Consider the following 14,785-nt stretch of genomic DNA (forward strand, 5'->3'; position numbering starts at 1 on the left):
TAATTAATCTAAAGCTTTGTGAACTAACCATTATTTAGTCAAAACCTAGTCATTAACAGTTAGATAATTAATCAAATATTGTTATTGAAAACATGATTGAGGGAGATGGTAATTACCAAAAAACAAAAAAGAATTATAAGTCACACTGTGACTTTGTTGGTTGCATACTTGAACCTGTTCCTTTATACTGTATTTGTCCATTTTATCTTTATAGAATTATTTCATTTATTTATATTTCATAGTTATACAGTGTATGTAGGTGGGTGGATTTGAATTGTATACACATCTGATGGCAATCATTTTTTGTTGTAATTAACTTTTATAAACAGAGATCCATTGAAAAACACCCAGACTGTGAGACAATCCTGTATAGACATTGCTGTGAATACTAAGTAAGTTTTGAACATCCTCATCACCATGTTGATTTTTTAAAGTTATGTTTTCTATTGGCTGTGGAGTTCTTGTCTTGCTCACCATTTCTAGTTTGCGACATAAAGCCTATTTTTGATTTTGCATCTAAAATTCAAGTACACTTAACACTCCTGTCAGATGAAGGGCTTGAAACCATTTTTTTTTTCAATTGTGTGCATGCAGTTATCAGTGTACTGTAGTCACTTCAGATTGATATGTTGATCCATACATGTATGTGTTTTGCCTCCTTACAGCTAAGTTCCAGAATCTTCTGAGTTCCATTTGAGTACCATAATCCAACAGCTACAGGCTTTATGACACCTAGGTGTACAGACGAAACAGTTACTTTTCCCACAGCTAGTTGAATTTCATTGCTGTCCACCAGATTAATCACTATACCCAGTAGATTTGTGTGAACACAATCAGCCACACAATCTACTGGGTAGTGGTTCATCTGGTGGATGGTTTTATTGATTCAATTCAGAAAAAACAAGTACCTGGGAGTTAATTACAACTGCTGTTATCATCTCACAGGAGAAGCAACTTGAAAGGTGAGTGTTAATCTATCGACATCAATCTGCATGACTTGTACATGTAATGAAAGAGTCGACCCAATCAACTCTGCCTGTAACTCATTCCCAATATGTTTTAACATGTAGTCATTAACAATATGTAGTAGTACAATGCTCACAGCCCAAAACACAGCTTTATTGGCACCTCATCAAATGATAACACAACTACTTGATTTGAGCTCCTCTTAGGCAGTATATGTAGGAGTAATATACACGCACACCTGTCTGACAAGGAACAGATGAGTGTAGAACATTCCATATGATTACATGCTACAGTTCTAGAAATAAGTATTCACATGACTAGTACATGTATAATAAGGTAAACAATGACACAACTTGGTGCAAAGACAATTATTTACATTTAAAAACAAATCCAAAATTAATTACTAAAAAAAAATGATATTGAAAGTTCTATTTAGACATCACAAAGTGATGTATCTAGGAGTTGGCAGGCATTTTTGTTGCCAACTTTGTAGAAGTTATTGCCCATCACTTTCTTTGTGTCAGATTTTGTTCCTGTCCTGTTGACTTTGCCACATTCTTCACTAGCTAAGGCTCTGCTTTATTACTGGTGGGCTTCAGCTAGCTGCTATTCAACTGCTTTGCTGGTTTCATTGGGATCTTCAACATGGACTCTAAAATCACTCGTGAGGCATTTGCAGTTCTGTTGTTTTGCAAATGTGCTCCTGATTTCTTCAGTACTCATCCTCATCTGCCTTGATTTTATATGACTTGCTAATTTCTCTTTTGATGATGCATGCACAATTGGCTTCCTTTCACCTAGCTTGAAGTTGGTTGAGATTAACAACTGTAATCCAGCAGAAGAGAGGCAACAGCAGCTTGTCCTTACGATCATATCATTGGATAGATAGATAGATAGATAGATAGATAGATAGATAGTTTATTTGAAAAACATTGCAACCCAAGGTTGAATTACATATTCATTAACAAATTAAGAAATATATAAAAATGGTAACATACTTTTAAAATATTAAAACCAGTTCATATGGACCACAGGTAAATTAAAAGCGCGCTTTTTCCTTAAGTCCATCCTAGATACATTCCTGGGCAGCAGGAGCTTATGCAGCTTGTGATTTGGTACAAGAACATTAGAAAAGAGCTTGTTGGCAATATTCTCACACCGCTCATGCAGCGAGATAAGCCCAGTGCACGATAGCGCCTCGTCGTATTCTTTATCATTTGACCTGCTGCTTCCTCTCTATTGAAGCTCTAATAATGCTTGAGATCAGAATCACTTGTTGTTCTAGTAGTAGCACAGGCTTAACAAGCAGAAGTGTTCTTGTTGTTTTGGGTTTTAGCTTTTCATTTGATGAAGCTAACTCACTTAATTAGGACTATTCCTTGTTTCCAAAATACTGATCAATCGGTGTTGGCTCATCTTTACAATCTTTTTTACTTACCTTATTGCAACCTCTGTTATACCATTACTTCAAAGTGGTGCAGGGTTTTTTATGATCATGAAAGTTCAGCTTGCTGCAAATTGTTTGAATTTCATAATGGTGTATTGGGGTCCATATTCTGAAATCAGTTTGTTTGGAATTCCTTGCTCAGTAAATGTCATCCTTATTTGCAGGATTGTTGTCTCAGCAGCGGTTAATTGGTCACTTTTTTCCACATGACAATATTTGTTCATACTGTCTATAATATTCCTATTAAATCTTTCTTTCCCTTGAAGAATTAAATGCTGACTATTTGCCATCTTCTTTTGGGTAGGTTGACTTTGTATGGTCTTTTAAGGTTGTTGTAATTATTGGTTTAGTTTCTAGGCATCCTGAAAAGGTGCTGACTGGGTATTTTTGATGTCTTTGTGAATCAGTGGCTAGGATAGCGTGACTGTTGCCTGTCTAACTTATCCTTCTTCATTCAAATTAGTAGAGGGAATCTTTTATTGAATCTCTGAGCACAGAGGTTTGGTTCCCTGGTATTTTATTCCATCTTGGACAGCGGGTACTTCATCTCTGTTTAAGGTTAAAAATTGTGAACATTAGGAGGTAATTGTATCTTAGCCCTAGCCAATCCATTGGTTTTTATATCTGATAAGGTCATGTGATCAGCATCCTAAACATTTGCTCTGGTTACTCTCTGAAGTATTGCTTTCATTGTCATACATAATGAAAACTATTTGAATCTCTAACTACAGTCTCTCCCATGAGCATTTCTTCTTTTTTGGACAAGAAGACTTCATAATTATCATACTTCTCCCTATTTTTTGTTTGAGATCTAGACAGGGAATCACTGATGAACGTCTGAGTTCTATTCTTGTAAATGAGACTGAAGTGATACTTCTGGAGTGGGTGCTCTATAAAATGTTTCTGGCCAAGATTATCTCTTAATTATGCCTATTTTCTGTAATGGCAGTAATCTTTTCTTATGTATGGAGGAGAAACCCATAGAGGTAAATTCTTCTGTAGCCAAACACTGATACAAGGCAGTCATTCTCTATCTGTGTGTATCTTCTCTCTGTTTGAGTCATTGTTCAACTCTGTAAAGCCACTTAGGTGACTTAATGGCAACTTGACTTTGGCAAGATCTGGTAGCCAGTAAGGGTACCTTCACAAGTCAGGATGTGTCTGCAGTATTGAGGTTCTGCTTCTTAAAGATGAATTTGTCCTTGTTTGCTTTTCTTTTTCATTTCATTTAATTTGCTTTTGGCAATTTTTTTTTTCTGTCATTATTTCTTAAACCCTCTTCATGAGAGCCAACAGGCTTTTTTACAAGTTGTCAGCTTTTGGAGCCACTCCCTCCAGTCCTTTGATGATTTCATCAAAATGCTTTTGAGTGAGTTCTGTGCACTGAATATTCCAGAAGGTAATTTCAACCACACTAGTTTGCAAAATGACACATGTTACATTGTTAGATTACTTGAGTCTTCATCAAGTTTCTCTTGCTGGAACCTGTCACTTTCCGAGTCTTGATGTGAAATTATCAAAATGATTATAGTTTGAAAACAAAGTTTTGGTACTTTTACACATTTGTTCAATTCCCGTGGATCTAGCTATCCACACACACATCTTGCCATTACAGCTCTTCACTTACATTACACTGCATTGCTCATCCAGTCGATAGGGTCTTCAACTTTGGTCATGTGATCTTTCTTCTTTATCTTGGCAAGTGTCTTCTATAAGTCATCACTCATTACTTGGTGCATCCTGTTTTTGAGTTGCACCCTCCCTCAGCTCAACACATCATATTCTGACAGAAATAAACCTATTGACAATCCACTTTCTGTGTTTAAGAGTTTAAGAGCATCTCTCTCTTAATTGTTAAGAGCTTCAGTTCTTCACACATTTTTCTGTACAAAAGGGAACTGGAAGCATCATCAAAAAGTAGGAATTTGGTGCTGGTTCTGTTTCTTCCCATTTTGTGTTGTGTAGATTTGACCCGTAGGAGCCATAGATTTTCTTTTGTTATCCTTCAAGTGACTTTAAATGAATGAACTTCTACAGGTGCATTAATTTAACATTGATTAAATAGGCAGGATGTTATTCTTTATTTCTTTTTTTTCCAGAAGTTGATTGACCATGTCAGAAACTGCAAGAACTGAAGAGAGTACTTTAACAAACATTTGTGGTGACCCACCAAAGATCAATATAAGTCTTCCGGAGAGAAATGAACTAACCCAGAATTTTAAACTTTGGAAAGATGTTGAACTCCCAATTGACATTCTGTTGTTAACAGTGCAGGACTGTGAGTTCTTAAGTTGCTACTATTACATTGTTGATCCATTCAGAAGCTATTGCAAAGGGCTTGGTCATGTATACTTTGGCAGCATTGGTAAAGATCAAGATGTTAAACTGAAAGTTGCTTTGATGAGATGCCCAGAGGGTTCTAAAGCTCCGGGTGGTTCTTTGACTGTTGTAAAAAATGCTGTCACTCAGCTGAGACCAAAAGCTGTGTTTTCTGTGGGCCACTGTAGTGGTATGAATCAGGAAACAACAAAGCTGGGGGATGTGGTTCTATCAGAAAAGCTCACAACCTATTCCCATCAGAAGGTTACAAAGGTTGGCAAGAAATTTTGTGGGGTCACAACTCCTGTCAGCAGAGACATTGCTGAACTCATCAAATGTGCAGGTTATGGTTGGAATGCACCCCTAGAAAATCCGAAAGAAAGAAAAGTTGAAGTCCACTGTGGTGAGGTTTTAAGTGGCCCTGAGATTGTACAAGCTGAGTGGCGACAAAATGAACTTGTGGAGTCCTTTCCTGAAGCAATTGCAATTGAAACAGAAGGAGAGGGTAAGGCATCTTTATCCTATAGGGAACCGGGGTAACAGAAAAGTCTGTTCTAAGAGATACAGATAGACTTGTATACTGGGAGATAGAATTTAGACTTTTATAATAATAGCTTTCATGGTAGGTAAGTGTTCCTGCTAGTGACTAGAGATACTCGGGCTTGATTGTTAGCATGCTGGACTTCAGATCAAGAGGTCTGGGGGAAAGTCCTCACTATAAAGTCATTGTGTCGTAGTCTTGGGTGGGACAGTGTACTCTCTAATGTGTGGCTCTATACCCAGGCCGTGTAGATGGCTACTGTTACTGATACTGATACAGGTAGAGGAAGTAAGAATGCAGTTTTAGTGCCCCAATGGTATGGGAACTGGGAGAAGCTCACTCAAGAGGAACTAACTTTATAGCTAGTATACAAGGAGACTTTCCAGATTGTGTCTTAAGTCCCTTACCAACCTTTGATAACAAAGGTAACAAAAGGAGAGGTTACAATCAATAGATGTTGGAGCAAATTTGTTGTTTTGTTTATGAAAGCTTGATATTTCATGTTTTAGGAGTTTATAGTGCAGCACATGATCTGAAAATGGAGTGGGTTGTCATCAAGGGTATTTCAGGGTATGCAGATGGAACTGAAGCAGAGGAAAAGTGGAAAACATGTGCAAGTGTAACAGCAGCTTCTCTTGTGTTCAGCATTCTTAATGACTGCAGTATCTTTGAAGATTGGCAACATTACAGAGGTAAACAGATCAGCTTTACCTTTTGTTTTAGCTTTACAGTATATTTGCATGCAGTCACTAGCTGGTCTTGTATGCGGTTTAGTTTTGTTTTCAATAAATGTGCTGGAACCGAATTACTAAAGCCTTCACCCAAACTGAATTAAAAACATGATTAATGACCTATGACCATGCACTGATCAGTAAGAACAGCTCTTGAATCAGAAATGTTACATGTTTGTCAGCAATTTTCGCTTGCTTTGTTTATGGATATTGTACTCAGTTAGCAAAAGCTATAGAGGAGCTCTAAACTATCTACAGGTTTTGAATCTGCTCAAGATTGACAGTGAGATGCTTCAAACTTTTTGAAAGAATTTCCGCTCAGGAAGAGAAGGCCTCTGACCCCCATTAGACAACTAGAAACTTTCCCACCCCACCCCAACCTCATTATATTAGCCACATCCAACCCACATTCATCTGTGCGATCGCATACACTCAGAACGTAGGATTTAGGAACTCTATACGGTGGCTAATTTACATCGTCAACTCAGTTGATAAAACCAGATGATCATCGCTAAGAAAACGACGGTAAAGTCTTAAAGACAGTATTGTAAGTAAATCACTTGAGCCACCGTCGTTGTCAACAAAGTTTCAGTATGTCCGTCGAGACTCTCAGAGAAGCACCACCCAATTATTGGGTGGTGCTTCTCTGTTTAATTTTTAGGCAGGGGTAGGAAGGATCACACGTATGTCATAAATTCCTCTCGTAGATCTGCATTTGTAGAAATCTTCCAACCACATACGTTTGAGAAAATAGCTTAGGGACCGGTCATAAAGTAAAAGGGGCGGAGGTGGGCTATGAAATTTTTTTTTTAAAGTACTGGTTTTCAGTGGCCCACCCCTGAGTTATTTGACAAAATTGGAACGGCCCACCCCTGGAGTGGCACAGAAAAACCTATTGACCCACCCCACAACTAAAATTAGTAATGTGGATAGCTACATGGGGAACATTGTGAGAGAGAGTTCTCAGCAATCAATCACTCGTCATCTTATGGTGATGTGATAACCTCTAATCATTGTAGTGTGATAGACCTTAACAGCTTGAAAGAGAGAGATGGTCGCTGGCTAAAACTATTAATAAGTAAAGTTCAATTTACAGTGGATGCTATTGCAACAATGAGGGCAAATGTGTCACAAGTTGTATTGCGTGCTATAGATGATAGTGATGATGATAGTGATGATGATGATGATGGTTCTGAGGGTGATGGTAGTGGTGAAGATGATGATGGTAGTGATGATGATGATGATAGTGATGATGATAATGATGATAGTGATGATGATAATGAGAAGGATGAGGAGGAGGATGATGGTTCTGAGGGTGATGGTAGTGGTGAAGATGACTACTAAAAGATGATTTATTGGAGAAGTTGTGCAAAAAGATGTTTGAAATGATATATAAAGTGAAGGTTTCTGAACACCCAGTAAAGCTAATTAGTGTTCGAGATTTGTACTTTAAAACCTTTCTTGACTACTCTGTAGATTTAAGACTGTACATAAATGGAAACAAAATATATATGTGAATTCCTGTTGTTATATAAAGTTGGTTTAAGGTGGAAAATTAGATATATTATTAAAAAGCAGATTCTACTAACGTTTGTGGTGATATGGGAATTATTTAACACGACTCACCCCTAATGCAGTGCATTTTCTCCCCTGACCCACCCTTTTTGACGTGTTAAAAGCTAGTGACCCACCCCCAATTTTTTATAGCCCACCCTCTCCTCTACTTTATGACCGGTCCCTTAGCAAATAAGGTGAGGACATAGTGTTCCAATTATGGTGGTTTAAACTACATACAGTGCCATGCTCTGTGCAAAACCCCATGAGGTTGTCTAACTGCTGTCTGTTTGGGTTTATGTTGTTGAAGATATTTCAACTGACAGACAGCATTCAGCAGTGAGTAAAGAAGTTCTGGTGGAGCCATCCTGTTCTAGTGCCCAGTCTTCCCATCAGCAACATGCTTCTTCTGCAATAACACCAGGTATATATTTAAATGAACAGTCTTTTGAGCCCAATTATAGTATAGACTGCAGTTTTAAAATTCAACATTTTGAAAATGTTGAATTTTTTTAGGCAGAGGTAGGGAGGATTCCTCACATAGATCTGCAGTTGCATAACTTCAAAAGAGACATTGATTTGAGGAAAGACCTTTGCAATCGAGGTTAAGACTCAGTATTGGAATTATGGCAGTTTAAACTGCGTATTTGTAGTGACATGTTCTGTCTCAAACGCTATGTAGCTATGTAAATATGTCTGTTTGGCTTTGTTTTCTTTAAATTTCAATGATGGACAACACTCAGCATTGAGTAAAGAAGTTCCCTTAGAATTGTTCTGTTCTTGTGCCCAGCTTTTTCATCAGCAACATGCTTCTTCCCCCAAAACAACAGGTTTGTATTTGAATAAACAGATCCGGCGAGAAACTGTTTCTTTTTTTTCTTCTTGCTGTGAAACTCACCATAAAGTTACACGCCTGCTCGGTGGAAGAGCTTTTACAGCGCAGAATCCGAAGGTCTGGGGTTCGATTCCGCAAAGTGATTCATAACAAGAGGATAATATCTTCCTTTAAACTAAACTAATTAGCGTCGCTGTTTGCGGTTTAGCTTTCTTTCGCCTGATTCGCTTTTTTATTTGAAACGTAATGGCATTTCAGTGAAATTTCTTGTGTTCACAATTTTCTTAGTCTTTCAGTAATTCACTGATTTTTCGACTAGATTTATAATACTTGCAAATGGTGCTTGCAATGATTGAAATTGATCAAATACCAGCCTCGTTGTCTCCCTTGCTTGAATACTTTTCTTATGTTTTTAAGGTGGAAAAAGGAGGTCATCAAGCGAGTCACTGGTCCAGGGCATAAAGCGCTCAAAGCTTGAAGGTATTTGTCCCTTGTGACTTCATTTTATAACTTCTTCAGAATCTGCATTCTGATTCTGACTTTCAGACTGAAGAATTCCAAGTGTGACATAGTTACATTGAAATTTCAATCAATCAATCAATCAACTTTATTTAGCGAGGGTAACACGGGACTGCTTCAACTGAGTAACTAGTGGCCCTCAAACTAAATTTATAAAACAAAGTTAAATAACAAAATACATGTAATGAAAAGGAAGTATAAGTGTATGTAGGAATAGGGCGAACAACAGTAAAAACTATATTACACCTTTTCCTAAATGTTTTTCTTAAAAGAAAGTTGTGGAATAAGTAATTTCACATGTCACAGAACAAAACAATATTTTCTTAACTGAGTTGATATTGTAAACTGGCCACCGTGAAGAGTTAAAAAGCTGACGTTTTCAGCGTTAGCCCTTCGTCAGAGCCCGAAACGTCTGCTTTTGAACTCTTTGGGATGCCCAATTTAAATTATGAACTCAGTTTTTAAAACCAGATTACCTTGTTACCCCCACCAACGCAGCTCTACGTTTTCTTTACAAACTTACCCCATTTATTCATTAATTTTTTTTTTTTTAGTAAGATGTTTGTGTAGCGGAACCAACCATAGCCTAGATTATTAGCGACTTTTTGTAAACTGAGCCCGCGCTTCTCCACTCTGTGAGGGGATCAAAGACCGTACCCGAGAAAAGGCTGCAAATGGAGCCACCTCTTCCCCCCCACCCCTCTAAGTAAGAAACACCGTATTGGGCAGATCGAGAGTGAAGGTGTGAATGTTTACCCTAAGAATTAAAGAGTGGCGTTATCAAAGTAAGTTTTCCCTTCGATGTGCCGATTTCTTTTTTGTCGACAGACTCGTCTGCAATGAAATTTTTGGAATGGTGCCAGAATCAGTTAAGGGCGTTTTACAAAACCATGTGTCAAGTGAAAATAACACCATGGGACCCAGACAACACGGTACACATTAATGATATTTACATACAGTTGACGTTATTACAAGATCACAGAAAACCTGACGGGACGACGAAAAAAAGGGTGGGAGACATCAGTGAAGTATTTGAAGGTGACGAACATCATCCCATCCGGAGACGAATTCTAGTGTATGGAAGACCTGGAATAGGAAAGTCTACTTTCACTCAGAAGCTAGCTGTCGTTTGGGCAGATGGCAGAAAGGAGATTCTCAGAAAGTTTTCTCTTTTACTGTTAATCAAGTTGCGAGATGTTTGTGATATTCCGGACCTCTGTGCCATGTTGAAAACCGCTGAACTGTTGTCTGCTGATGACCCGATGGCGGTCAATAACTTGTATGAATATGTTCGTCAGAACCAGGAGAAAGTGCTGCTTATTTTGGACGGATATGACGAGTACAGCGGTGGAAAGTCATCTCCAGTTCACCAGATTTGGAGAGGCGGTCAACTGAGAGACTGTTGTGTAATGATCACAACGCGACCAGTGAAAGAGGATGAGCTTAGAATGCCAAGTCATGCTCAGTTTGAACTGAACGGGTTCGATAGCAGGAAACAAAAGAAACAGTTTGCAAGAAAGATTCTTCCTAATGAGGGGAACGTTAAAGGGCTACTTAACTACCTGAAGAAGCAGAACCTCGAAGAGATGGCAGAAATACCGCTTTTGTTGTTGATGTTGTGTCTTCTCTGGAAAGAGAAAAAGCATCAGTTACCCACATCTCGTGCGCACATTTACGTAGGATTTATTCAGACTCTCTTGGATCACATGGCTACAAAAGATGCAGACAACGTCGCAACAGGTAAAAGCACAGATGAATATCAAGAGGAACTTTACAAAATAGGAAAACTTGCATATGATGCTCTTTTGGAGGACCGTCTTCATTTTAACTTCAGCAAATGTGCGCATGGTGATCTCTTCCAGAAGCTAATACATGTCGGTTTTTTCCAAGTTTCCAAACGTTCCGCTTTGAATCGTGAGAAGACCGTTTATTTTCTTCATAAGTCTGTCCAGGAGTTTCTCGCCGCCCAGTTCATTGTTCAAGAACTGACGGTGAAGAATGAAACTGTCACCTGCCTGTCAGGAATGGATACGTTTAAGAAATCAAGGAAGATGGCTGAAGTGCTAAAATTCGCATGTGAGTTGTCATTAAAAGCTGCCGGGATTCTTTTTGATCATCTACATGACGTTGGAGAGAAAGAAGGTCTCACAAATTACCAGTTCAGTAAGACGCCTTCTGAAGATTTGTCTGACGAACAAGAAGAGTTTATTCGACTCTGTGTCGATTGTTTGTTTTTGTGTCCAGCCTCAGACAGAACAGCCGTGTATTCTGCGTTTCTCTCATGTGTTAACCATGTTGTGATACTTATGGGAAAAAACAGGTCTACTGCTGCTGTAGAACACTTCTTCAAATCTGTCAGCAGTTTCCCAAACTATTTATTTTCTTTAGAGAGGGGGCTGATTAAACATCTTCCCGATGATGTTCTATCAATAATGTTAGACTTGAACGCGGTCGTTTTAACGTCTTCTGGAGAAAGTAAAGATGTACAAAAGTACGCGGATTTACTCGTTGGGAACTCTTTCCTCAAAAAATTCGGGGGGAGAAACTTTGTCTATGTACATGACATAACATATGAGGATTTTCGTTCTGAATCGCTTCCTGAACTGATATTAGCGCCGGTTTGCTCTTCTCAGCCACCTCTGAATAATTTAGTAAATAACGAAAACAACAACATTGATGTGCCTTTGACTGAGAACCACTGTTTGTCACTGGTGAGAAAGATTGACATTGATGTTGAAAGAGTTGAGGATGCTGTTCTGTTGAAGAACGTGTTGCCTTTAGTAACAGCTCCTCGAAAAATTGAAATTAGAATAAGTACATCAGGGGAGGAGGAGGAGGAAGCCTTTGATCAATTGATTGAGAGTGCGATTAACGGAATTAATTTTACTGACAATCTCCACAGTTTAAGATTTGTCGAAATCAATTCAGCAGCAAAGTTTGCTGCTTTTATCTTTGACTCACTGCAGCATTCTCCAAATTTGCGTGAGCTCGACCTGTCCCACATCCCTTTACACAGTGGTGTGAGTCATTTGGCTGAGAATCTTCATCACGTGCCACAGTTGACGGAATTAGTGTTGTGGAATGTACAAATGGGAGAAAAGGAATGTGCGGCACTGGCTGCCTCATTAAAGTACTTAAACAAGTTAGAAAGGCTGGATATAAAAGACAATGCCCTTGGTCACGGGATTATTGAACTGGCCAAGAGCCTGAACAATGTACCCAATCTGACTATGCTGGTCCTGAGCAATACAAATATGGGTGAAGATGAAGCATCAGCACTGGCTGCCTCATTAAAGTACTTAAACAAGTTAGAAAATCTGTATATAAACGAGAATGCCCTGGGTCACGGGATTATTGAACTGGCCAAGAACCTGAACAATGCACCCAATCTGACTCGGCTGTACCTGTGGAATACAAATATGGGTGAAGATGAAGCATCAGCACTGGCTGCCTCATTAAAGTACTTAAACAAGTTAGAAAATCTGTATATAAACGAGAATGCCCTGGGTCACGGGATTATTGAACTGGCCAAGAACCTGAGCAATGTACCCAATCTGACTCACCTGGGCCTGACCAATACAAATATGGGTGAAGATGAAGCATCAGCACTGGCCCATGCACTAAAGTATGTACCAGTGCTAAAAACTCTTGATCTAGATTCCAATCCACTTGGCCGCGGGGTCAGGGATCTGGTCCAACATCTCAGCAGTGTTCCTAAGCTGGCGAGCCTGAGCCTTAACGGTGTTCAGATGACAAGGACAGAATGTGAAGAGTTGTATACAGCACTAAATGAGAGAAACATTTATTTGCATACCGATTACCTTGTAAGTGCCTTTTTGTTGTTTCACTCAGTTGTTATGTATCTAATTTTTGTTTAGATGCTCTTCAGCAGAGCACTTGATAATATTTCCAATAACTTGCTTTGAACTCAATTAATCAGATTATTTTTCGTGAGAAAGAATACAGTCTTCAGGAACAGTCACTGTTTTCAGAATGTTCTTTTTCTATTTTGCGACGTTAGGAGCCAATGTTGTAGACGGAGACCGCAACAAACCCACGTTAAGTACTTTTATGGCTCATGCATAGCTTGTTTAAAGATGATTTGAAGAAAACAATGACGAAGATTAAATTTAGGGACTTCCAAATGACTTGCCATTTCCTGATTACACAATAACTAAAAACCTTCGGAGTTCTTTCGATTGACCTTTGCTTTGCTTGTGTAGTTACGCCTTACTTGAGAGAGAAAAAAAGATGAGTTGTGAGAATTTTTCTCTGTCCAAACTCCTCTGCTCAATTTTGAATTTTGAAATTGTTCGGCTTCTTTTGTTATTGTGGGATGCCTTTATTTGGGTTTGATTATTTAACAAGAAAGGACTGTTCAAGCCAGACATGCTTTGAATTCGATGAAGTTGTTCCCTACATTCTTTTCCGGCATATATTCACTTTTGCTATCAGGGAGAATGAACCTCAAAAAATATAAATGAGCAAACAAAAGGGATTTTTCCTTTTTTAAAATCCGAATTCGTTTTTTTTTTAAGTGAAAGTCACGTTGATTCTATTGTCATATCTTCACGTCTTAAGGTTTGTACCAATGATAGGAAATAATTCACCAAAAGTTGAAGGTGTAATGATTGTCATCCTAAACGAAACTGGCACGGTGTTATAATTTACTGGGACTTAAATGGTTTCCCTATACTTATTTATCAGTTGGATTCTTTTCTTCATTGGGTTATTTTCCTGTGTTGAGTAATTCTGTCAGTTTCTCGTAGAGCCCCCTGGTCTCCTAAGTCTCCATGATGACACTATTTTGTTTTTTTGGGGCGTGTTTATTTGGGTTTTTATTTGAGAACCCCGCCAATAAACAACTAAAAAGCAAAACAATTAAAAGGCGCGACCCGCGACATGCGACCATTAGTCAAACTTGGCACTGTGTTATAATTTATTCGCTCTTCAATGGTTTCCTTATTCTTATTTATCAGCTGGATTCTTTTCTCTTTTGGCTACTCTGCTCATGTTTTGTAACTCTGTCAGAAATCAGGGCCTATCGGTCTCCTGCGTCGAATAAGCTCATTTTTGAAGAAAAATTAAAGAACAACATTGTTGATAATGAAGTTGTTGAACTTGCTATCGTATGTTTGTTTCTGCTTGGTCTCCCGTAAATCCTAACAAAATAAGTTTTAAACTTCAATTTACCACACACCGTGGAGTTGATTCTGTGTACACTTTACGCTGCCTCCCAAGTTTCTGTGACATCGCTGAACGTAAACAACTTTTTGATGTGAAACTCTTACTACCATCACTAGAACAAAAGATCTGCCTACCTTATAATTATTCGCTGCTCGTGTTGTCTTTCTTGTGGAAAGTGGGCGTTATTATTTCCTTCGAGGAATACGGAAATGCTGCATTGTCCTTCTCATCTAAAAAAAAAAAAGAAAAAAGCAGACAATTAACTTGTGTGGGATGAAATGATAGGTTAGGAGGCGTTAGTTGAGCGGAGCACAAGTGTGAACCTTGAACTTGGTTTTGATTTGTTTTGTTTTGTTTTTTATCATTATTATTTACTGGGTGTCTCGCATTTACTTCAAACACGGAGTTTTGTCAGAATAGTAAGGTTACATTGAAAGGAAAACTCTATGCTTCTAGTAAAGCTGAGAAAAACATAACAACGAGAACCCCAGATCATCAAAAATGAACATCTAGAGTTAAAATATGCCGACTAAGTGTGTTGTATGAGGAATGTATGAAGCGCGATACTCTCTTGCAAATTTCGCACGTTGCTACATCTTTCTACAACACACTTAGTCGGCATATTTTCGGACAATATCGACTACAACCTTCCCAAACAAGTGAAAATGTGTGAAATGCAGACTTTC

At 38.5% G+C, this 14,785-nt stretch overlaps 1 protein-coding gene across 3 annotated transcripts in view; it reads left to right on the forward strand.

The window, feature by feature from the left end:
* The first annotated feature begins 312 nt into the window (after nt 1-312).
* Nucleotides 313-14,785, forward strand: part of LOC148735868 (NLR family CARD domain-containing protein 4-like) — a 15,887-nt gene continuing 1,414 nt past the window's right edge. The window contains exons 1-7 of one of the 3 annotated variants that reach the window (XM_088752695.1): nt 313-392; nt 666-962; nt 4,513-5,237; nt 5,783-5,965; nt 7,869-7,982; nt 8,811-8,873; nt 9,741-12,736. In XM_088752695.1, the coding sequence (XP_088608821.1) occupies nt 4,526-5,237; nt 5,783-5,965; nt 7,869-7,982; nt 8,811-8,873; nt 9,741-12,736 (4,068 nt within the window). In that variant the 5' untranslated portion in view covers nt 313-392; nt 666-962; nt 4,513-4,525. The remainder of the gene's footprint in view (nt 393-665; nt 963-4,512; nt 5,238-5,782; nt 5,966-7,868; nt 7,983-8,810; nt 8,874-9,740; nt 12,737-14,785) is intronic. The other 2 variants (XM_088752696.1, XM_088752697.1) reach the window with 2 other exon arrangements.

This window comes from Stylophora pistillata, chromosome 3 (genome assembly GCF_964205215.1).
Source record: "Stylophora pistillata chromosome 3, jaStyPist1.2, whole genome shotgun sequence".
Classification (NCBI taxonomy): Eukaryota; Metazoa; Cnidaria; class Anthozoa; order Scleractinia; family Pocilloporidae; genus Stylophora; species Stylophora pistillata.